The sequence below is a fragment of the Podarcis muralis genome, chromosome 9 (assembly GCF_964188315.1).
Source record: "Podarcis muralis chromosome 9, rPodMur119.hap1.1, whole genome shotgun sequence".
NCBI classification, from domain to species: Eukaryota; Metazoa; Chordata; class Lepidosauria; order Squamata; family Lacertidae; genus Podarcis; species Podarcis muralis.
Window position 1 is genome coordinate 10,046,966 of NC_135663.1, and position 25,229 is coordinate 10,072,194.

General features: G+C 41.1%; 2 protein-coding genes across 3 annotated transcripts in view; both read right to left on the bottom strand.

The window, feature by feature from the left end:
* Positions 1-133: 133 nt before the first annotated feature.
* DCK (deoxycytidine kinase) lies at positions 134-12,857 on the bottom strand. The gene is made up of 7 exons (XM_028744244.2): positions 12,312-12,857; positions 9,463-9,578; positions 5,854-6,047; positions 4,202-4,349; positions 3,541-3,656; positions 3,084-3,183; positions 134-1,439 (listed from the first exon to the last, which is right to left on the bottom strand). The coding sequence occupies exons 1-7, from the start codon at positions 12,379-12,381 to the stop codon at positions 1,413-1,415; spliced, it is 771 nt and encodes a 256-aa protein (XP_028600077.2). The 5' UTR covers positions 12,382-12,857; the 3' UTR covers positions 134-1,412.
* Positions 12,858-18,451: 5,594 nt separating this feature from the next.
* The window catches only part of MOB1B (MOB kinase activator 1B), a 32,117-nt gene continuing 25,339 nt past the window's right edge, over positions 18,452-25,229 (bottom strand). Inside the window, exons 4-7 of one of the 2 annotated variants that reach the window (XM_028743966.2) lie at positions 23,988-24,121; positions 22,690-22,853; positions 21,340-21,423; positions 18,452-20,635 (exon numbers count right to left, since the gene is read on the bottom strand). In XM_028743966.2, coding sequence (XP_028599799.2) covers positions 21,346-21,423; positions 22,690-22,853; positions 23,988-24,121 — 376 coding nt within the window. In that variant the 3' untranslated portion in view covers positions 18,452-20,635; positions 21,340-21,345. Of the gene's footprint in view, positions 20,636-21,060; positions 21,424-22,689; positions 22,854-23,987; positions 24,122-25,229 lie in introns of those variants that run through there. The other variant, XM_028743965.2, reaches the window with a different exon arrangement.

Below are 25,229 nucleotides of genomic sequence, written 5' to 3' on the forward strand. Positions count from 1 at the left end.
GGTTATCCCACTTATTTCAAATATCTGGGGGTGGGGGTAAGGCTTGCAGTTTAGAGATAAAGGGGAAATGAGAATCAAATCCAGGCCAGAAACATGCAAAGAATTGTGACAAATGACTAAAGTGGCGCAGAACTGAAGACGCTTCTATATTTATTTCAGCCAAAAGTTTCCAACATGATCACAACACTAACACTGTAGAATCTTCAGATGCTAAAACGACCTTGAGGCCAACTACATCCAGACAGTAATACATTGCATTAAAATAAATATAGATTTCAAGTGGGTTACACAATTGGTTTGATCATAACTTTTAATATTTTTAAAAAATCAGTTTTAAGAATAAAAATTCAAGCCATGGTTATTCCAGAGGTTCCCTTTGTCAATCCAAAGGGTTGCAAAATTCATAAAACATCACACTCCCATTATCAGTGCATATGAGATTTGTATGTATACATGCCCACCCATCCTCCCTCCCCTCAAACAGCCCCAATGGGAAAGGGAATGTTTAAAACAAACCGCATTTAGGGGCAATTCAGGAACAAAGCAAGGAGTCATTAAATGGCCCCATCCTGCCATAGGAAATAATTCATTTAAAACATTTGTGGAGGGGAGGAATCCTACTGGGCATGTTCTTGCCTCTAGTTTTCTGTATGTAGCACCTTAGCTTTAAGTAAAGAAGAGGTTGCAGGATTCGGCTAAGTTTTCAGTTCAGTGATTCTCTCCCCGTCCCTGACCTGGTTGGATTGCTGTGCCTCTCTACGGAAGCAGGCAAAAGCAGTATCTTGGAAAACAGCAGCGGGGGCCAGGGATTGCCTTTAAGAACTGCCTTAATTTCTAGACAAACACACACCTGACTACAATGCTGTTGCTTTTGGCTGGTTTGCATATGGCTTTTTTTTAAAAAAAGCATCACCCCGTACACACGCAGACCGCTTTGGACAAAAAATGCAGACCCTATGCCCCACTTCCTAACCACACATGCATACAAAATCTAGGTGAGCAGAAACAGTATCCCTTTAGTATGATCCCAATGCTCTTGGAACTTTATGAATATCCCAATCAACTTGTGGGTGTGCACAAAGAGGTCCCACGTTCACACACAGGCTTCCCGAATTCAGTTCCAGAAAAGTAAATGGTTCCGCCTATGTCGTTTATGTTGCAAGCAGGATGTATTTCGCAGGACTCCCTGAACTCTGATTTGTAATATTAGGGATGGGTCTTTCCAAACACTTCACCTAAGAAAGCCAAATACAATATAAGTGCTATAAAAACCCAGTCCACTGCAAAGGTTCAGCAATGCAACGAAAGCTGGACTCTGCCCTCGGACACCTTAAGCAAAAGCAGAATTGGCAACGCAAACTAAGCAATATGAATGCCAGGAATGCTCAAGTTCGGTGTGGTTTCGGGAATGGCTACAAAGTGCTCAGAAATTCTTTGACCTGCAAAGACAAAAGCACAGGATTATTGAAAATTAGTGACCAAGATAAAAAAAAAAAGCACTGGTTGCTAGGTTCTGGGAAACGTCTCTTTCATATTACAGAATAACTAACTTGCCACAAGAGTAACACATTTTTAAATTTAAAAAGCTCCTTAAAAGGATTCAGGGTTTGGTTTGGTTTTTACCTCAAATAATCACCCCCACCTCCACCCATCTCTTAGGGGCTGCCAGTAGCTTCTCACTTAAGGGACTGAACAGATTCATACTGGCTTAGCTTCAGAAGCCCTGAAACACCAAGTTCTCCCAGGCGACTGAAAACAATGTGAACAGTGGCCAGAAGTACTAAAGAAAGCCAACATTAATAAATACCACAACCATCTCAGATTAAAAACAAGCACTGCATGGCGGCATACAAAGTAACATTAGTGAAGTTTCTGATCACTTTTCCAAAGATGGCACAAAATCCGCACTAACGTAGTTCATAGTAATGTTCCAAAAAGTGACCAAGAGAGGGGAGAAGGGCCTTGTGATTGCACCTGTAAACTTACGAAGAGGGCTGAGTGTTTGCAGCTGCTGTGGATTTATTTATTACTTAACATATTTATATACTTCCTATTCATATATCAGTGCAGTGTGTATGTAACAACATATACAATAAAACACAGAACTCCATAAAAAGAATTCAAAATCATCACTAAAATGACTGGCCAATTAAGAAAGTTTAAACTTTCTTCAATCACCAAAACAAAATCAGGTCTCTATTTCTTGAGAACGCTTTGGAGAAAAATACAGCTTTCTGTAAGGAAGCAGAACCGTTCAAGTCCTTACTACAGACCAGTGTTCCTTGGGTAGCAAACGTGGGTGTGGAGCAGTTGGGGGTGGAGAGAAAGGAATCACTCTTTCAATCTATTTTGCATCAATATGATGATGAGAGCAGGATTATTCAAGTCTTCCTAAATAAACCACCATAAAGGACTTAAACAAACCACGGTTTAGCTCATGTGTGAATGTGGCCAAAAAGTTTGTACAACAGTGACCAGGGAAACAACGGAACTTCCTTCAGGCTTTCAGAAACGTAGAAGCAGATTGTGCACTTACATGACTATGAAAACGCAACGATATCTCAAGAGCAGAGCTTTGCAAATTGTGTGTAGCAACACGTTAGTGCGTTGGCTGCAGTGTGTAGGTGTGTCATGCAAATGCTTCCTGCACTCCTCCTGCAGCTGGAAAGGCTGGCTTGCTAGTAAAACTGAATTACTGTGTCACGAAATGATACATGTCTAAATAGTGTGTCACCAACATGAAAAGTTTGGAAAGCTCTGTCTCAGAGAGCTAACCAAAATTAAAAGGTCAACTACTGCTTGTCATGCAAAGGAGAGAAAAAAGAGGACTATACGGAAAACAGTTCTGAAAACTATTTGCTACAGGGTGGGCATGAAGACTCCAATGAACCGAGAAAATTCCTGTATTTGCAAGGCCTTCTGCATTTACTCTGATGGGCGGGTACCACTCCACATATGCCCCCCTTTGTATGTGTGGACTTTCATCGTCCACCATCAACATATTAAACCACCAGGGCTTTTAAAAATAGTTAAGTGTGGTCATCCAAGAAGGGAAATGCTAAATACTTTCTGGCGGCTTTTACCTTTTCAATCATATCTTCATGCCTGTCTTTGTTGCCTTTGAAGTCTTCATTTACGTCCAGTGTTAGAACAGGTACATCTTGCAGGTATTCAAAATCCGTTCTGTAAAGAAAACAGGACATCTGAATTGGGAAACTGAAGACATGAAGAGGGCAAAGGGAGTTAATTACAAAAATACGTCTGTTTCTTGAAGTGTGCAGCACAACCCTACGCGTGTTTCTCCGAAGTAAGTCCTGGCAACGGATCTTACTTCTGGGAAAGTGTGCACAGGATTGAAGCCTTTGCTGTTGCATTTCCAATCGTGGGAGCTGCCCAGGCTGAGAATTCTTTACCGTCTTATAAATTAGGGTCTCAAATATACACAGCAAAGTTTCTAAAGTTAGGTAAGATATCTATAGTTTTCAGCAATGGCAACTATCTTATCCGCTGGTTTAAATTCGCAATCTATTTAATATTTACCGCAACGTTCTGTGCTGGAGCCAGCTTTCATGTTTGTAATGAAGTTTTTCCAGATATTCCATAGGAATGCCTTGTTCTTCATCCCTCCCACGCACATAAATCCTATTCAAGCATTTCTAAAAATAAAGAAGTCACAACTGGAATGAAGCAGTAATAATAATCATCTTAAAGGGGGAAAGGCACAGTTACGCTAACCTTAAAGGGAAAACATGTTAAGGCTGAGGATTCTTTTATAAACTGCTTAGAGACTTTAATGTATGAAATAGTATATAAAATACATATGTGTTGCAGAAAATGTCAACCTGGCACCTTAAAGACTCCTCATTTACTGTATGTATTTTTCAGCATGCATTTTTGCAAAGCGAAACAAAATAGCACACCAGCTAACACAGACCTACAGAAACTTGTGCTGTGGGAAGTCTTTATGGCGCCACAGAACTCTTTGTATTGTCATTCGCCCTTAACTTGCAATCCTACACCCACCTGTACACAAGGCACAATTTAATCCATGTAATAACAGGACCTGAACTTGTTAAGACGCAGCCCAGTGTGTTCTCTCTCACACACAAACACTGCCTTTTCAATAAGATTTAGGTTGACTGACAGAGGTGAGGGCCCACAGGCTCTGCTGTCAGACAGGCCCACAAACTTCATTTCTTACCTCAGGGGTAGCTCGGAGATAAATAATGCCATCCAGCCGAAGACTTGAGCCAAACTGCTGGTTCATCCAGTTATGCCAGTCTTGGTAAATAGTCCACTCGGTTTCATTCATGCAGTCCGTCTCATATAAGTTAGACGCAAAAATGTACCTACACAAAAGGAGGCAATCAAGCTCAATGTCATTTTCTAACCTTTCAAAAAAATGATGTAAGAATATTTGCTGAAGGGAAGGCGAGTGACGATAGGTAGCTAATGACTAGGGATGAAACTGTAAACCACTGAAGGCTGTTTATGTAGAAGAGTGGATTCAATGAATAATAGAGGTGAGTGAACAGTGATGTGTTTTGGCGGATGCCCCACCAGTACGGAATGCCCTTTCTCTGGGCACTTGCCACAGTCTGAGTATCTTCTAGGCTACCTGTACATCTTTGGGTTAACACATTTCCCCAATGGAAGGAGAGCCTACAAAGGAAGAAACAGTGTGGCTCTCTCCAAGCCTTGTTTATCAACTTGCAAACACTCCATTCCCCTGACAACTTCTTGAATGGTCTGTGTATGGATTCTCCTTGAGCAAACTGGGGAGGAGGGGCAACGATATGCCCAATGGTGATGGGGCAGCTTGCTCAATACCAAGATGGTGGCCATCTCTTTGGGAAGGCCTTCTGTTTTTAAAGGCAAATGACGGATTTATCTTGCATTACATTTTACACAGGAGCATTATAATACTGAGAGCCAGTGTGGTGTAGTGGTTAAGAGCGGTAGTCTTGCAATCTGGGGAACCGGGTTCGCGTCTCCGCTCCTCCACATGCAGCTGCTGGGTGACCTTGGGCTAGTCACACTTCTCTGAAGTCTCTCAGCCCCACTCACTTCACAGAGTGTTTGTTGTGGGGGAGGAAGGGAAAGGAGAATGTGAGCTGCTTTGAGACTCCTTAGGGTGGTGATAAAGCGGGATATCAAATCCAAACTCCTCCTCCTCCTCCTCTTCTTCTTCTTCTTCTTCTTCTTCTTCTTTCTTCTTCTTCTTTCTCTTATAAGCCCCCAAACCCCTCTAGATTCAGTTTGAACACAGGTATTTTTTCTGGGGGTCTGCAATTTCAAGAACTAGGTACTCAGGGACTCAGGGCGCTCCAGAGGTATCCTCATATACTGCTTTCTGCAAAGTGAAAGAACAGCATGGCAGAAACCAATACAGAGATTGCGATCAACGCAGCAGCTAACAACATCTGCTTCTCTCCCTCCATGCCACTTTTTCATATGTGGTCATACCTTGGCTCCCGAACACCTTGGTACTCAGACGTTTTGGCTCCCAGCAAACCTGGGAGTGACTGTTCTGTTTTTCGAACGTTCTTTTGGAAGCCAAACATCCGACGTGGCTTCTGCTGCTTCCGATTGGCAGCAGGAGCTTCCTGCAGCCAATCAGAAGCCATGCTTTGGTTTCCGAACGTTTTGGAAGCTGAACAGACTTCTGGAATGGATTCCGTTCGACTTCCAAGGTACGACTCTATACATCTTTCCTCTGTTTCATTCCAGCGTCGAGAACATCGTTCTAACAATCCAGAGGAGGAAAGCTTTTGTCTTACAAACTGAAACGGCCATTAGGAGCAACACATAAAAGAAAGGAACTGCAAGAATTAGCAAGAAACACCTACAAACCTGTCACTGTAAACAGATCTCTCAAAGAAGACGACGGGGTTCTCAGCTTCTTTGAGTTTCCCTTCAAAAGATTTAAGTTGAGCCCGGATTCTGCTCAGGCAAGCATAAGTCTGGAAAGTGAAGGACCATCTCTCTGGCTTCTCATACATCATCTCAAGCAAGTTGCCACCACTCTTTTGAGAGGAAGTAAGCTCCTGTTTAAAATACAAATAATATGACTTTTTTTAAAGGTAGCATTTTTTAAAAATAAAACAGCTGCTGTTGAAATATTCCAAGGTCACCAAGTTCTAACACAATGTCCCAACTTCAATCAGCTTTACCTCCTCAGCTGCATTTTAAAGTTCGCCAACTAACTGAAACTAACTGATATGTATTAGTGGAATAACTTCTGTCAGAAAGGCAGCCGTGTCACCGTCAGTTTCTTCTGTGAACAAAAACCAGCAATGTCAGGTACAGTAATACCTCCGCGAACGTCCGCCTCATCCAGCGTCTGCTTTGGCGAACATCCACGGCAAACCCGGAAGTACAGGTTATTACTGGGTTTGCCAATCGTGCTACGCGCAGAAGCGCAAACCGCTCCGCACACATGTGAAGATGCGGCACTTTGCCCTGCGTCCTTTTCGGCTAGCAGCTGAGGCTCCAGAACAGATCCCGGTCACAAAACAAGGTGTGACTGTATAGACTAAAGATCTGTGGCCAAAGAGTGATTTCTAGAACCTTCATAACTTTGGATTCAATCACCTGAAACACCAAACCAGAATATGGTGTTACGTGAACAAATCTTGGGCTCCTACTCTATCTTCTTTTGCATGTCCCAACTCACCTATCGATTTCCTAGTTTGCAAGCAAACTAGCCGGCTCCCCACCACAGCACCTGAGCATTCTGAGCATTTCCCCACAGGCTACACCTCCCACCTGACAGTGGCCAAGCTACCTGGCGCAGATGGGTACTGGGAGTCCAACATTATCTGAAGCCAAAGCAAGAACACTCTGACAGTTTGCATTTCTTAGTGCAGAAAGTATTGATCTGATGTGTCGAGATCTTTCCTAGTCTACTTAATTCAAGAGGGCTCTGGATCTGGAAGCTTCTCTGTGTGAAAGAAACAAGAAGGTTCATGATGTTTGGGCTCTTCCTTCAGAGAAGCTGAGTACAGCTGGCTTAAACTGGTTCTCTTATCTCTTCTGTCAAGCTGACTATAAAATAAGGCCAGAAGGAGCCTGGGTTTCACTTCCTCTTTCTATCTCTTTTCCTTCCGGTGTGGTATTCTGTACACAGTATGCTTAGTGTGAAGGTTTAGACTTATTATAAGTTATTGTGAGTTCAAGTTAAGTCAGCTGCAACTGGATTTCTTATGGACAGTACCAATCCTGAATCAATTGGATTTATGACCATTATGCTCATTTGCCTTCAGTAGCAGTAAAGCTCTGCTGGATGAAAAACAGTTGCCTTTGGTCTATTTTGGGGGAATTCTGCAGCGTGTTTTAAGTTTTTACTCTGCTAACTATACATTCGGGTTCTGCTCTGGATCACTATTGAGTAGATTTCCATGACACACTCTCCCCACTCATTGGGTGCAAACAACTACTACAGAAAGTCTTTTCCTAGGAATGAAGTTGTTCTTTCTTTTATTTATTCAACAAAATTTATATACAGCCTGGTAGGAGTAAAACGTCTAAGTCAGGCACAGGCAACCTTCGGCCCTCCAGATGTTTTGGACTACAATTCCCACCATCCCTGACCACTGGTCCCGTTAGCAAGGGATCATGGGAGTTGTAGGCCAAAACATCTGAAGGGCCGAAGGTTGCCTATGCCTGGTCTAAGTGGTTAACAAGAAATATCTACAAATGATCAACAAAAGCAGAGTGACAGAATTCAGTCGGGCTGAATGGGAGCTCCCTGGCCTGTTCTCCCTCAGTTTTCAGAGCTCCAGTGACGGCTGGGAAGAGGCTGCGCCAACAGTTCTCTCAGGCCATTGTTGGTTCTGTCAGGAGCCATTGGCTCAAAAGCTTGAGCTCCAGCTCTTATTGCCCCCCATCAAGGGACACTGGTCTTTCTTGAGCAGCCCCACCCAGGGAAGATGGAAGAGGGTCTGCCCCAAAATTAAACTCACAAACAATAGGAAGAGAAGTGAGATACACTGGCTAAAAATCAAGCATCTGGTAATAAACGTTGAGAAGTCACTGAAGGTTTCAACCAAACAAAATAAAATAAAGTCCAGGGATTTGGCTCAAAGAAAGCACTTTCTGCCTCAGGAGTTAAAAAGAAGGATCGGCCTCCAAGAGTTTTCATGAGAGCAAGTGGGAGAGAATACCAAACTCTTGATTTAATTTGATTTTGACCCGTTTTTAGGAGGTAATTTAATTATTGTTTGATTTTATATGAATGTTATGTATCTGATGTTAGCCGCCCTGTGCCCAACTTTGGCCAGGGAGGGCGGGATATAAATAAAACTTTGTTATTATTTATTACTGAGGACACTTTTTATTCCTGCCATGAGACAGTTACATTAAAAATCAAGCTGGCCATGACCATACCATCTGTTGAGGGAGACAATTCAGTAACAGCTGCTACTGATGTCCAAAAGCAGTTGGCAGCATGCTCCTATAATATACAAAAGCATACAATCCAATCTTGATACTTATAAATAGTATTCTTCCTACCCCCATATGAAGGTAATGTTTTAGCTTGTTATGTCATGACATTTTCCACTAGAAACAGAAATGCTCTTTAACTTGGATAAGATGAGGACTGTATGCTTGGTAACCTTCATAAAACTAAATGTTACATGCATAAGATAGTTACCAAAAAATTCATTTCATGCATTTAATACTTAAAATTACCTTTTCCAAGCAGTTACTTTTTTGAATTCCAGTGCAGTTACTGAATTCCAGTTACTGAATTCCAGTGCAGGAAAAAGAGATTCTGAACTTTATAACAGACATTTAAAGGCCCCAAGCAATGAGAAGTCTGTCTTCATTTATTTCAGATCAGGAGACTAAATGGATACTTACCACAACCCACATCTTAAGAATCCCAGTCAAAAATACATTTATACCTCAAAAACCCTTACAATAGTTCATTTATAGTTTGCTGGAAACACAGCTATGCATTGGCATTCATGACTCTGACCACTAGAGAGCAGATCTGCTGCACTAGCATTAAAACAGAGAAGTTTATTTAACATAGATTTAATTTCCTTTTGTTTTTTTCAACTGCTGAAGAGATATATATACACACACACATATTGCACATGGTGATTGTAGGAACATTTGGGTGAAGAAATTCTGTCTAGAGTCAGAAATAAAAATTCTAATGGGTGCAGTTATGAAAATAAAGCAACCTTGCACAAAGAACCTTCATTTCCATATTTATTTTTGCAGTTCTACTTCTGCAAAAAAAAATTTGTCGTCATGGGCGAATGAAAGCAGTGGTTTTTTTCAATCTAGAACTGTGCAAAGATTTATATGCATCACTAGTCTAAAATATAGATCATACACCCACTGATCTAGACTGAAATTTGGTGGTTGTTGTTTTTTAATTCCATTTACACTTTGCATTCCAGAAAATATGTTCGTCGCCCCTAAAAACAGAATCATATTTCCTCATACCTCTTTGTCATCAGGGCAATTCTGAACATTGCACCACCTTGCTACTGGCTCTGGAACAACTTCCCAATCTTCACTGGCTTGTTTGAGAATATTCACAAAAGTAGACTTCCCGGCAGCTGTGGACATAAAATCTATTTTGATCAAACTGGCATTTGTGTGCTTTCAAAATTTGAAAAGAGGAAATGTTTGACAGAACAAATGTAACCGAAACATTTTATTTGTTGAATGTAAACAAGGAAGGAAACTATTTTCATTTTTTAATATCTGGCAAAGCGTAGGGTAATAATAGCACGCCCCACAAAAGTCTGCTCCACTGCTTCACTGCCACCTGTGCAAATTGCATCTATACATAATTGCATAATGAAATAAACATTATTCATCACATTGTACCAGATATAGGAAACACTGTTTGCTGTAGCATTGCTTTACAGACCATAAAATTTCATCATTTGGGATTTGGTATTTTATTTCAGTGACAGTATAACATTTATTTTCTGGGTTGAAGAATGAGCCTACACATTTACCAAGACGTAAGGCCATAAGAGCTTAATGGGACAAACCCAAGGTCTATATTACTGCAACCATGTAGCCTAGTCCTATCCATGTTTACTCTTGCATGTGAACCCAAAATAAAGGAAGGGACATACAGGATGAATAGCTTTGGATTTTTAGGCTGTAACATCTATGGACAGGGTTTTTCCTTTTTAATTTAAATACTGTGAAGCACCTCAAGTCTTCAAGTTTCTTCCCAACTCACCACTTCACATTTAAAATTGGAAGTTTTAAGGACACGCCTGAAGACTAATTCACTCGAAAAACAGGGTGTGCTGTATGGATGGTGAGAGAATAACTGCCGAGGAGTCTTTTGTTTGGGTGTAGGGTGGGGCAAGATAAAGGAAGAACATACAAAGCTAAATCAATGAGAAGAGTATATAAAGAACATTTTCAAGTTTACAAACTTAGGTTCAACTTCAGATAGTTGGTAATCTTAGAAGCCAATTTAGAATTCACACCCAAAATTATAGGCTTGAGGGGCTCAACAGTGGACCTCTACTTCCTGTCTCCCATAGATCTATATTGATGTACACCAAATATTATTGCCCTACTCTTTTGCAACTTGTCAAACCCCTACAGTAGGAGTGGCTAACCTTTGGATGTCCAGGTGGCATTGGGACTACAATTTCCATCAGTCTCAGCCAGCATGGTCAGAAAGTATCTACAGGGCTCCTGCCCTAGAGCCCGCCAGAGCTCCTGCACTATATAAACGATAATAACAATCTCGAGATGATATATGTGATGGCTTTTGGCCTCAGGAGTTGTGAGCAGACAAAGGTACCTTTTAAAGCTCTTTAGCTATCTGAATTTTAAAGACATCTTCCATTTCAAGCATTCTTCTGTGACATCACATGAACTTTGAATGATACTGTATGCTTAAATAAACTGTAAACCTTAAAGTATCATGGAAGTTCTTAAAATTAAATAAGTAGAATTGGGGGGGGGGGAGAGAGTAGGGTACCACTGCACTGCCAGGAAAGAAGCCGCACACATCTGCTCAACACAGCAGTGGGGAGAGCTTGAGCATTTCTGCTTGTCATATAAAGACACAGGAACCCCATTAAGGGGGGGGGGGGGGACTGTGGCTTTGGGGACCTATTATATTCTATATGATTTATGCTGCATTTGCGATGTTCAATCATGTTATTGCTATTTATTGTTCATAAGCCGCTTTGGGATTCATCTGAATGAAAAGCAGCATGGTAATATAATACAGTAAATCAAATCAATTCCATACCATACCCCCCAAGGCAAGAACCATCTCCCCCTTCAGCTTATTGACCCCCTTAAGGTCAATTCTTCCTCAGCTCCCGCCCCACACTGAGAGCCCAATGCCATGGAAGAGAGTGTAATTCAGCTGGTCCCAAGGTTTTCCCACTTCCCATATTTTACAGACACCTCCCTCAGCAGCAGCCATTCCTCATTCCATCCAGCAATAAAAATGAGACCACTTTTTCGTCATTGTTGGCATTTGTCCCCCTCGGGAGACAATGGAGGAGTGTGCCTTTGGGGGTGAGGTCAAGCTGTTGGAAGATTGCAGCATCTTGGCATTCCAACTTGCAAAAGCTTTTCTTTTCTTTTCTTTTTTTGCCTGGTGAAGCAGCTCAGTCCACTTGTGGAGTGATATTCCAAGCTCCAAGTGAGATTGTGGCGGGTCAGCACTTTATGGACCAGGGCTGTCCAGCTAAGGCAGGTGGGTGGGTGGGTGTATATATCTATACAGTGGTACCTCAGGTTACATACACTTCAGGTTACATACGCTTCAGGTTACAGACTCTGCTAACCCAGAAATAGTACCTCAGGTTAAGAACTTTGCTTCAGGATGAGAACAGAAATCGTGTGGCGGCGGCAGTGTGAAGCCCCATTAGTTAAAGTGGTGCTTCAGGTTAAGAACAGTTTCAGGTTAAGAACGGACCTCCGGAATGAATTAAGTACTTAACCCAAGTTACCACTGTATGTGTGTGTGTGTGTCTATATATATATATATATGTATATATATATAGACACACACACACACACGTTTTGTTTTACCTCTGCTGCCTAGTCCAGCCAGTTCCTTATTACAATAACTTTTGCAACCAGCTCGAACAACTGACACCTGAGCCTGCGTTTTCCCCCTCTTCCCTCCCAGCCCGCTTTTCCTTTTATGCCGTGCTTCTTGAGAAGGAAGCTCTGGCCTTATCCCCTGCTCTCCCTAAACCGCCATTGGAAGCCCCACCCGCAACCAACACTGCCGAAAAGCGGGACGTGGGGGAGGGGAATAAATACAACAGCGCAAATAAGAGACAATTCACCTATGTTGCCTTCTATGGCGATCTTCTTGATGGCGCTCTCGGCCCGGCTCCGCTTAGGTGGGGTTGCCATGGAAACTGCCTACCGGCTGCGGTGCGAAGCTCCCGGGGAAGACGGTGCGACTGAGAGGACAAACCTAGGCGGGAGCGCTCCGGTCTTCCCGCACGCCGAGGCTACGTAAGCCCGTCTGCCCGCCCGCGCGCGCGCCAGCCAGCCGGCCAATCACGTTTGTCCCGCCAGCCGCCGTTCGAATTTGGCGCGGCCTCGCTCGGGGTTGGCTATGCCGGGCAGTGACGTCACCCGCGGGAGTCCCGTCAGCTTCTTCCTTCCGGCTTCGTTTTCACCTCAATGACGGCCTTATCATAATAATAGCAGCCGCAGCTGTCGTCGTTCTCTCCCCTCCTCAGCCGCCTGAAGAGTCCCTACAGGTGCCCGAGAGGGTCATAAAGCGTATGGCGAAGCGCGAGCGAGCGACCGCGGCTTGCGGCAGAGCAAAAACCAAACGCGCTCGCTCGCCTCAGAAGGGCCGGCTTGCCATGGGAAGGGAAGCTCAATCACACTCCGAGCAACGGATGCAGCCGGAGGGAGCGCTGTCGAGCTGTGAGTGCGTCGATCGGCTTGGGTCGTAGAATCCTGGAGATGGAAGGGGTACCCCGAGGGCCATCTAGTCCAACCCAGTTACGTCATTGCCATGGCAGCTTGCCAGGCTTCTGGGGCGAGATCGCGCTCCGCCTTTCAGGAGATTTTAAAGATTTCTTAGAAAAAAAGTTTAAAATGCCGCGTGTTGTGGTCTTTTTCTGCTGTTATCTTTGAAAAGGCATATAGCCTAGGAGGCAGTGATAGGTTTTACCTTCTTGGGCTCCAAGATCACTGCAGATGGTGACAGCAGTCATGAAATTAAAAGACGCCTGCTTCTTGGGAGAAAAGCAATGACAAACCTAGACAGCATCTTAAAAAGCAGAGACATCACCTTGCCAACAAAGGTCCGTATAGTTAAAGCTATGGTTTTCCCAGTAGTGATGTATAGAAGTGAGAGCTGGACCATAAAGAAGGCTGATCGCCGAAGAATGGATGCTTTTGAATTATGGTGCTGGAGGAGACTCTTGAGTGTCCCATGGACTGCAAGAAGATCAAACCTCTACATTCTTAAGGAAATCAGCCCTGAGTGCTCACTGGAAGGACAGATCGTGAAGCTGAGGCTCCAGTACTTTGGCCACCTCATGAGAAGAGAAGACTCCCTGGAAAAGACCCTGATGTTGGGAAAGATGGAGGGTGCAAGGAGAAGGGGACAACAGAGGACGAGATGGTTGGACAGTGTTCTCGAGGTTACCAGCATGAGTTTGACCAAACTGCGGGAGGCAGTGGAAGACAGGACTGCCTGGCGTGCTCTGGTCCAGGGGGTCACGAAGAGTCGGACACGACTAAACGACTAAACAACAACATAGCCTAGGAGGCTTTAAGATCTGGAATTATGGGAGAAGCCACGCATCTTATGGATCACGGATGGTGGATCTGAGGCCCACTGGTTAAGGATGGTGGGAATTAGGAGTCCCCGTAACGTCTGGAAGGCTCTCGACCCTGGTTTAAATTCTCCCTTAATTCGGTTTTAGATCATCCAGCTTTAGGATAGCATAAAAACATCAGGTGAGTTATGCCGGATCAAGCCAATGGCCCTCTAGTCCAGCATCCTGTTCTCAGAGTGGTCACCTAGATGTCTAGGAAACCTACACGGAGGATCTAAGCACAAGAACACTCCTTCCCTCCTGTGGTTTCCAAAAACTGGTATTCAGAAGCATTGCTACCTGCAGCCATGGAGGCACATCATAGCCATCATGGCTATCAACCATCAATAGCCTTCTCCAACATGAATTTCTTGGGATCTGTTGCATCCCTGACAAGGAGCTGAATTGCTACTGCCGCCAATCACTTTACTGCAATAGCCATATTCGAAATTACTACAGTGGTACCTCGCAAGACGAATGTCTCGCAAGACAAAAAACCCGCAAGACGAAAGGGTTCCCTATGGGCTTGCTTCGCAAGACGGAAACGTCTTGCAAGTTTGTTTCCTTTTTCTTAACACCGTTAATACAGTTGCGACTTGACTTCGAGGAGCAACTCATAGCACGCGGTGTGGTAGCCTTTTTTGAGGTTTTTGAAGACTTTGGTGATTTTTGAAGCTTTTCCGAAACTTTTCCGACACCGTGCTTCGCAAGACGAAAAAAATCGCAAGACGACAAAACTCGCGGGACGAATTAATTTCGTCTTGCGAGGCACCACTGTACATTTTACATGACCCAGATACTCAAAGTGAGGAAGAAAGGCCCATTTTTGTGCTATGGTGTGAGAAAGACGTGTAGCTTTTCCCGTGTTTGATCTCACTGCAACAGCAGCAGCATGTCGCCACACGTACAGCGTCATACACTCCACAGTCACAGGGGTCAGTTCTGCTAGCTACACCTCTGCCTAAGACATCCAAGTGAGGGTAGGGACCTGTTCTTTTATTCCTTAGAAAATGCTATGTGTAGTGATCTAGAAATATAAACACACAATTCAAAATGTACAATTTCTGTGCCTTTCATGTGGTTTGCATTTGGACATAGAAAGTTTCCAGGAGGGTTTTGTTTTTTGTTTTTTTTAGTCTTCAAAAAATTCTGAAGAATAGGACCCAGGTAACCTTGAGTTCAGCAATAACATCTGAGAGATTAAGGATTGCATTGGAAAGGGCAAATGCTAATGAATACACCATCCCCACACAGAGCTCATTTTGCACAGAAAACACAGCAAACGCCAAACAAATACTGGAAGAAAGGCTAGAGGAACAAAATGAGACATCCATAGAAACCTGTTGCCCAGGTTATGGTCAAGACAACCAGAACATCCAAGATTTAGTAGTGGCATGCAGTAAAGGCTTCACACAGGAGATGTAAACTATTGTAGAAATTCTGTAGAAATTCCCACGCGCATTACTGGATGTAGACCACTTCCAGGGGCAAATCTGACTTTAAAGAATTTTCTTGCCCAAATGTGTTGCTCAAACTATTCTAGAATCCATACACATTTTTTATAACAGCTGCAACCAGGGCCACAATTTTCGCAGCCGACAGATGCCCCTTCCTCTACACTGCAGTTGACACAGATCTCATTTACCTTTCATTGCCAATCTCTGCTCAGACCCTTATGGAAGTTTGATGGTGTCTTAACAGTTAAATGATGGGAGCAATAGTTTTAAGGCAATTTGTTACAATGGTTTTGTGATTGTTGTTTTATGTTAATATTTTGCAACCCACACAGGCATCCTTAATAAACAGCAAGCTACACATTTAAACAAACATACAGGGGATATCCAATGTTAAAGCAGACCTACTGAAATCAATGAACTCAAGTAATGAGTCCATTTCAATGGGTCTGCTTCAAGTATGATTGGTATTTCGCAGGTTCCTAAGCCGTCTTCAAGAGGCACCAAACCAAACCAAACTTGCTTAATTACAGTTTTGTTTCATGTATCTTTAGACCAAAAGTGAAACCAAACTAGTGCATTCCAGCACTCCTTCCTAACAGCCACATATTACCTTCCAGCTTTGTACTGGAAGCGGGAAGCAGCCCATGTCTGAGTTTGGGTACAGTTGAGGAAGGACTCCCATTTTGCACAACTGACTATAATTTCTTGGTAGTCTTGCCTCCCATTTTGAAAACTTCAGTTGTATGCCAAAACTTCAGGGCTATAAGAGTTAAGGAAAATGGAAGGACATCAGGTTTGTTTTATTGCTCTTAGATTTGCCTGCAATACAAATAGTTCACAAATTCAGGTGAGGTGATCACATAAAGTAATTTGTATGTGGAATGCTCAGATGTGTACAATGTGTACATAATGGATACATTGAAAAACTGCAAGTTAGGATGAGGAGGGAAAGAAAAGGCAATCGTGGTCAAACATAGCTATTTATTTTTCTTCTTATAAACAGCATTCAGTTCCTTACTGAAAAAGCCTAGAATTTATATATATTTTTCATCCCATCACTTACAACAATCTGTATACATTATTTACATCTTTCCAATACATGTGTTGCAGAATTTCAGACATTCAACTTTTTTTTAAATCAAAAAGCTGTTTTCATTTAAAACAAGTATTGATCAATAATGACTACAAACTGAAGTAATATTGGCACAGTCTGCGTACAGTACAGGTCTCTGTGTTGCATTTTATATTTTAAGCCTATTTTGTCCAGCTGCTTTTGGAGTATTTAAAAGAAGCAGACATCATAGTGTTGCATCTGCAATACCTTCTTGCTTCCAAAAAGCAGGCCCAACACCAGGTTCAGAGAAGGGGTCACTGAGTGAGCTCACACATGAAGGCAAGACTGATACAGCATAAAATCAAGTACAAGGGGAACCAATTTATGCACTCAGAACAATTAAATGGTAAGGCTTTTCCTGTACTGCTTCTAGCTGCCAAGGGGAGAGACAGCTGCATGCGTGAATACTCCTGCCACAGCTTAAACTCTTTACAGGTGGAAAGCACCTTTAGGAGATGGTTTGCAGTTTAAGCATTCTACCCAAAATGCTGCTTTTTCTTTTGCAAGGAAATCTCTCACCCTGCTGCCCAACCCCATGATGATGCAACTCCTTCCCCTTCTTACCATCAGCAATTGTAGCCTGTGGTTGTGCAGTCCTGCAAGCTAGACTGCTCGATTATGCTGGCTGGACAGACCTGGCCTGATTCAGGCAGGAATCTGTGGCCATAGCGGATGTGTGCTGTGCAGTGCACATCAGGAAACCTCCATGCTCCTGGATGTTCCCTGTTAGGAGAGCACAAGCAAGTGGTCCTATATTTTATCTAGTCTCCTGCCCCCCCCCCCACTGCACTTAAGGCTTTGCCAGTTATGGTAAGAGTTAGGCAGGTCTGTCTGCGTGTATCAGGTTTACCAATGAGTAATATTTACTCAAGCCTTTTAATTTTCACAATACAAGTTAAAAGGTATTGATTTTTATGGCAATATTTAGCAAACACAACATCTGTGAATAAATGTCTTCAAAAATGGAACCAAATGACCTTTCAAAAGATTTGTGTTCCCAGAATGACCTAGTTATACATGTACAAAAATAATGAGTACAGTTTAGTGGCTATAAAAATTAATTTCCCCTAAAAATACAGTTATCTATGAAAAAACTATTGAAAGGACAGTGTTCTTGGAGAAGAAAAAAACCAAGCAAACGAAGAGTTTCAAAAGTTGAATTACTTTGCCATTTTAGGAGGGAACTGAATTTCAAAAAATGAAACTATGTGTACAACTGGCAGAAATAAGATGCCAACTAAACTTTTACTTAAATTTAAGTATCTCACTCCTAAGGTGGCTAGTGGTTCTATCGATGCAGTCTAGAAAACCCTAAATAGTTACCTATTGAAAGAAATGCAATGGAAAGAAATGAAAATATTAAGTAACATGGGAATGTTGCAGTTGAAAAATTGGCAGGTCCACCTTTTTGTTTTTATTTAATATGAAAGAAGGAATTTCACCTATAATATAGTATTCCAGGGGGAAAGGATACATGTCAGCTGGTTTAAGATATTCCCATGCTGATTTTTTTTAATTAAAAAAAAAATCTTAAAACTTTGTATGGCAATTCAAGGCAAGAGCTCAAGGAAAAGAGAGGAAAATCTGAAAAAGTAAGAAGAGTCAATAGCAGCAAATTGGCCTTTTGCCTGTAAAGGGAGCTTCAGAGAGATATTTCAGTTCTAAAAGATTAAAGAGTCTCTGGTTTTCTGTCTTAAAAGCAACTGCAAATATTCAGAGTTCTAGATTGCATAGTAAGCAGTAAACAAAAACTTGACATGAACTTACAGAAGAGCTATTAATCCTTTTGAAAGCAATGAACATGGATCCCTGACATGAATATGCAAAGGAGACATACAATTTCTATATGCAAAGGAGACATACAATTTCTATGGTCAGAATTAAAAAATCTGTCTTAACAATGTAAATCCTTGTTCACTGGCCTAAGAAAGCATAACACAGCCGCTTTAATGGACTTGCATCAACTTCCATGACCATCAATTTTACTCTGTCTCATCAGATTGAGGAAGGTTACCTCCTGAAGTTATTAACCCCATCACCAAAACAAAGAAACACACTGAAAGCTGAAATAAGAGTAAAACTGGTTCAGACTTTTGAAGCTCCTTCGCTCTTCCTCCACAATGTAAAAGAGTGTTAAAATGCAATGGCTGGCTGTGACTATATTCCCAGGCCTGAATATCCAATGTTTAATATATAAAAAAGCAACCTGGCATTTAGCAGAGTATCCCTTCAAGATTGAAACCCAGATCCAGACTATAATTTTGTGGATTTTAAAATACTAAGGTGTTCAGTTTTCAAAATCCTTGGTCAGATGAAAAAAATCAAGGAGACCTGGATTTACGTTTGAATGCATTGGTAAAATAGTATATATTGTGTTTGAAGGCCATCACCGAAAAATGTAAAAGTTCCCAATGCAATACAAAGATATACTCTGTGTTCAATACAATGAGATATCTTCAGTGTTTTTGTTTTCAAGTTTAATGAAATCAACAGAGTTTAACTAAATGTACTCTCAGTGATCTCCAGCCTTTTATTATCCAACCAAGAAGTCAGCAAACGAAAGCAAACCAAATTATCCCCCCCTTACAATGAGCATTTGAAACTTAATACACTCTCATTGTACCTTTATAGAACAGACTTACCTTATAGAAGGTTCACAACAGTCCCTTAAAAAATTGTGTGTGTTTGTGTGTGTGTTAAATTAATATTTCAAGGGATTGAAATTGCTCATCAGTGGGAAACATTTAAATAGTAACTTCCTTCCTTATAAATTGCTGTCTGTAAAATCCAATTTTTTAAAAGGTCCTCAAACATCTATTTAAATATTTGATCTCAGAATGGTAAGCCTGACTTCTATAAAATCAAGCCTGGACATAGATTAGCATATGTAATACCATAAAAGATTAGCATATGTAATACCGTGTGTGCATATTAAGTAGTACCCAAACTGCTGATCATTTATTTTGCTAAATCTACATGCAGAATTATGGTGCTCCATGCAATATGTACATTAGGTACAATGAGCAAGGGCTACCTAATTATCAAGGTGAAGTAAGCCTAGATGAGTTCATGGCATTTCTTGTTTTTCCTTTTATGACTGAGTTACAAATAATTCAAGACCACGTCTTAAGCTCAAGAGCATGTTGAACACTGGATAATGCAGTGTTTAAAACACACATTGTGCATAAGTAACTTCCACACACTGCAAAAAACATGCTATGGGAAGGTGTTGTGCACACTAGATTTTAAAAGGGACATGCATGGGCACACAGCTTATGTCTGAAATGCATACTCAATAAGATACCACTTTGTGAATTTGCAGATTCAGATCAATTTCACCCAAGGAAGGCTATCTCTATACTACACAGAACTCCGTTTTAAATCATTCTGTGCAAATTGGTTTAAGAACATCTGAAGAGTATGATGCATCAGCAAAAAAACCCAACATTTTAGATTTAACACTATATAATCAGAGAAGTGGCAAGTTGCAAATGTGCAAGAAAGATCTGATTGTATATAGAACTCTGAATTAAACCTGACAATCTTATGAACATGTGGGAATCAGAGACAGCTCATGTTCTGAACTTCTAAGAATGAAAAGTCTTGGGTTTCCCAACGTGCTATCAAAAACATCCACAAACCAACAGGTGACGGTTATCTGGGTGCCTGGTTATAAGGTACTGGGTCATCTCATTTGAAAGGAGGGGAAGAAACAAAGAAAGAGTGACAAAAATACAAAATATGTGTGAGTAGAAGTAAACCGAGACATCTAAAAACATGAAAAAGTGGTACTGTGTGCCATATAAGAAAACTGCTGCATTTGGGTGTACAGTTAGGATTGCAGTGGGACTGTGCGCTCAGGATGAATGGAATGGCAAGTGTTCCATACGATAAATGGATTGAGGCAGTTTGCAACTAAGGAGCCCACACTTGTACATCAAGTGAGATTTCTGCCACTCGCAATAAAATGACTATGGTGGAATTAAAAGTATTTTTAAAATCCTTGTTAACACCACTGTTGTTCTCCGTAAACAACTTCCCCTTGTTTCCTCTTGATGCTCTGGCAAGGCTACTGATTTATACGGGTAAGAAAGCTTACAGTACAGTTTGACCTCCCGTGATCATCAAAATCAGGCTGGCTAATCTAAAGGAAAGTTGAATGTTTGAAGAACAAATGCAAGCAACAAAGAAGAAAGTGGTCAACCCCCAGGCTGTCCTTAGTCCTCCACAGATGCAAGACGTTGGGTGGGTTTCTGAGGACATAAAAAAAAGAAAGAAAAATGAGCCCCCCTCTCTCCCCACCTCCTGTAGCCCACATTCATCTCTAAAGGCATTGTTTTGCATTAAAAGCTGGAGATCACTTATAGAAGTTATGGCTTTTTTAAAAAAAGGTTTACACATATTTATTTATATCTAACAAGAAGTGTAAGTCCTGGGTAGCAATTTGTGTTTTCTGGTTCCAGCAATGTTCTTTGTATGTGCTTTGTACCTCAGAAGAGAGTCTGCCAAGGCACTTAGAGAATGTTAAGTCTCTTAAAGGACTTTCTGAGAATGGGCTGCAACTGACAACGCAGAACCCATACAACCAGCAGTGTCACATTTCCCAACAAGCATGTATTTTTTCTCTCTCCTTTATAAACACTCGACATCTGCTAAAAGAAGATTACACAACAAACAATAACAGAAAGCCATTTACTGTGTGTGTCTCACTAAAGACAAACGAGTTCCTCTAATAAAAGCACAGAGAATGGATCTAGGTTGCCCAAATAAAAAACAAGAACAGGTTTCCTTTTCTTTCTAAAAACATAAACAAAAATTTAAAAGGCTGCAAGCCTCTTCACACGCTTGCTCAGGAGTAAGTTCCATGGATCTTAATCAGTGTGCAGAGGATTGCAGCTCAAATCCCTAAAACACCACATGCCTGCTTAAACCAAACAAGTGATTTGCACAAATTCACTTCTGCTTATCTGTCCTTTGAAGTGAGTTTTTCAATCAGTTCTTGAAGTGGAGCAAGTTCTCTTCTGTCTATAAGGTTAAATTCCTGTGGAAGGCAGAAAAAGACCAACAATTCAGTTCAACATTTATTAGGATATCCATTAGTTATCAACAGCATTGTCTTACCCTATGTAACTGAAAACACAATTATCTTACACTGGAAGTAAAAGCAGTCAACACAGTTTTTAGGAAGAACAAAGATGAGGGCAAGGCACACCGAAACTAAGACTAAAAGAAAGATCCCCATCTGAGAAAGACAGATATTAAAGTTCATTGTGGGGAGATTCCACAGAAAGCATTGCCCTAGCTGCTGCTATTGCAGAGATCAGAAGAGAACCAAGTGAGGCTCTCATTTCACTTCTCTAGGCATGTTCACTTGCCTCTTGTTGATATGTGAGAGGATCACCAGTGTCCCAGTTAGAACTCTAGAATATTCATGAACCTGCACTACTTAGGCGCAGAATCTATATGTGGGACTGCACATGGCACATGAAGAAATCAAGCAATATTTTTAATTCTAGGTTGGTGGCCAAATGCTACCAAACACCTCTAACAATAGAAGTCTGCCATGCAATCTGTGATAGCACTAATTTCCATTCCACACAGAAGGATTTCAGCATTTCCAAATGGGATATATAATCCTAAAGGAACTGCTTTTACCTCAATCAGATAATCACTTTTACATATTTTTCAATATCCAGTTAAAGTGCACAAAGGTTTCTGGTTATACATATTCACCATTCATGTCACATTAAGGAGATCACAAAAGAAAATATTTGGCTGGTGGCTTTACTGTACTGTTTTTGGAACCTGCTAAAACCTTTTTCGTTAGGCAAGCCTACCCAAACATGTAATTTTACTAGGTATATTTGTTTTAAAACTACTAATTTTATTTACCTATTTTTTTAAAAAAATATGTCAGCTTGTTTTTAAATGTTTAATTCTGCTGGTATTTTTAAATTAATGCTTTATATTTTATAGAACCTCCTTTGATTTTCTGGTTAAGATAGAGTATATAAGTATATTTATTCAAATAAATAAATAGCTCCAGACCTTTCCTCCCAATAATACTTCACGGCATAACATAGAACTTAATTGGGAATAGGGCACAGCAGACAACATTAGAATCATGTTAGAGAGAAACTTCAAATGTGCTGAAGAATACAAGGATCCCTAGTTACCGCAATAAGCAACAGAAAACTCAAAAGAGAATGCGAGCCCACACTCCATCTTGCAGGGCTATATTAAGTCATAGTACCCATGCTCCATCTTGCAGGGCTATATTAAGTCATAGTACCCCATGCCTAGTTACCTGAACAAAAAAGATAAAGTGCTTGAAGGATGTGTTGAGATGTGCCTCTTCTTGCAGCTGAATGACTGGATCAAAGTGCTGGTGGTAGATGTGAGCATAAACTCTGAAAAGACGCTTTAGGATCGTTTTAGCTACCGACATGAAGTTCTTTGGGAAAGGAACACCTAGAAATCAACAAAGCAAACGTCCAAGTGTTTACATTCCAGTCCTACAAAGAACGCAGGGTTGCATCCAACAAAACTACCCTGTTCACACAACTATGTCCACTTGCAAAACAGAACTTCCCCTCTCTTCGCCCTCAGATCAGTTCTGGGGTTTCCCCTAAGCATCCAGAGAAGGATGGGAGTGGGAGGGGGAGAGAGAAGAGGAAGGGGAAGTTCTGTTGCACAAGCAGAAGCAGCCTTTGTGCTGATGAGACAGGTTCGTTAGATACAACCCCCAGCTGCTATCATGCTCAAGACTCATCTAGATAGTGGCTTCTTGCTTCAGTGCATAAGCTGTAGCACAATACATGACCCATGCAGAAAGCATAAGAAGCCACTCACAAGGAATCTTGTCATCCCATGAATGGGCAGGGAGCAGCACAGGTTTAAACAGCCCACGTATCAGGACTGAGAACCACAAATATCGGAAAAGTACCATCTATGCAAGCGTTTTTCCAACAGTAATCAAAAACACAACCAGAACTATTCAGCAAGCATGTTTTTTAAAGACATACGGTAACTGTATCTTGCACTGATTTAAAATTTTAAGTTTAAAACTGTGATTTTTATAAGCCAATGAATGCATTGTGCAGAAGTGAACAAAAATGCAATACTACACTAGCACAGAAATCACCCTAAGGGAATCGTCCTGTTTGAAATACTGAGTATTTAGCAAAAATAGCAAACCAGTCCTCAAACAAACTGGTACTTGTGCTTTCCCTTATTACAGCTTTTTCTCTAGAGGGAAAAATAAATACCATAAGCAAAGAAATATTTAATTGCTTATTTTCAAAGATCACTCTTCCTTTTAATTAAGGACTGCTAGAAATTAGGTATGTTCTGGTCTACATAAAGGTAAAGGTACCCCTGGTCCAGCTGCGGAGTCTTAAAATTAAATCTTGTAAAAAAATTAATTAATAGTGAACAACTGCTGCTTAAAATGGTTACATATATTTTCAAAATCTTATGTTAGTTTCCCTCAAATTAAAAGTTTTTGTTTTCTCCTATTCTTTTTGAAACAGCATAGATGTTCAGAGTTTGCAAATTAAACCATCCAGCTTTTATATAGCGGCAATATACTAATTTTAAAATTACCTATTTTGGATGGGAAGAGTGTCTCATCATCCAGCTGGTCCTGAACCCATGTCATAAGGTAATCAATGTACTTTGGTGCTGAACACTTGATTGGCTTCTTTATGTTTGTCCCATCTGCCCAGTGGTACTCGTATCTGGAATGAAACAGGGTTAAAAGACATCCCTTTAAATAAATCTAGGACTGTACACACTAAACAAATGAATTATTGTTTTTATAACATTGGGATATAAAGGCCTGCTTCAGGTGTGCCCAAGGGCTTGAAGATGCTCAAGAGAATTCTTCTCTCTTTTAACCCCTTCCCCATACACAAGTCTCCTCAGTTTCAAAAGTGATTAGCACAGGAGCAAATTCCCCCCAGGCACTGAGAACCAGTTGGCTGGCATCCAAATATACACACATGAGAATTAGAGTGATTATGGTATCACTATATAAGACGTGAAATAATTGGCATTTTGCAAAGCGATCCCTACAACCAGCAGGCACTGTGGTTCAAGGAGAATTATCGTGCTAACCATGTTCCAATGCCCCAAACCTCATAGTATGTCAAGCCAGAGGCAGGTTCTTCCCCAATATAGCCATGCCCTTAGATCATGAAATGCTTTTTAATTCCAGAACTTCTGGTGCTAAGTAACAAGTGCATTAAACACACTCATTCATGTTCTTCTACTCCTTTTTCATCTAAAGCTGACAGTCTAGTTTTATACTTTAATAGCATTGGATTTAAAATTATGGTATTGCATATAGCTGAACTGATGCAAAATGACACATTAAGTGGAATAGTAAAACAGAAAACATACAGCCATGAACCTTAATTATTCCAGAACCTGGTCTCTGATCCCTTCCACAGCCTCCTTAAACAGCCTTCTTTTTGATAATCTTAATATTATGCACAGCTCCCTCAAATTTTCTCTTTCTCTTGTTTGGAGTGAAACTACTGTATTTCAGCTCAGCACACATTTCCAGGATAGCAAACAACAGTGTAACAAATCAAACACAAGACACCCATGGAGAGAGCTTCAATGTATCTATGAACCAGAACACTGTAATTAAGCAATGTTTTCAGAACTCTTAGATCTTAGGGTAGGAAACTATGAATTGGCTTCTTTAAAGCCAATGCAGTAATGATACACAAGCAATTTTTTTTAAAAAAAATCCCGCTAAAACAGTTATGTATTCCACAAGAACAGAGTAAAATGATAAATGCTAAACCCACTTTCTTCTGTATTACATCGATATTCAGC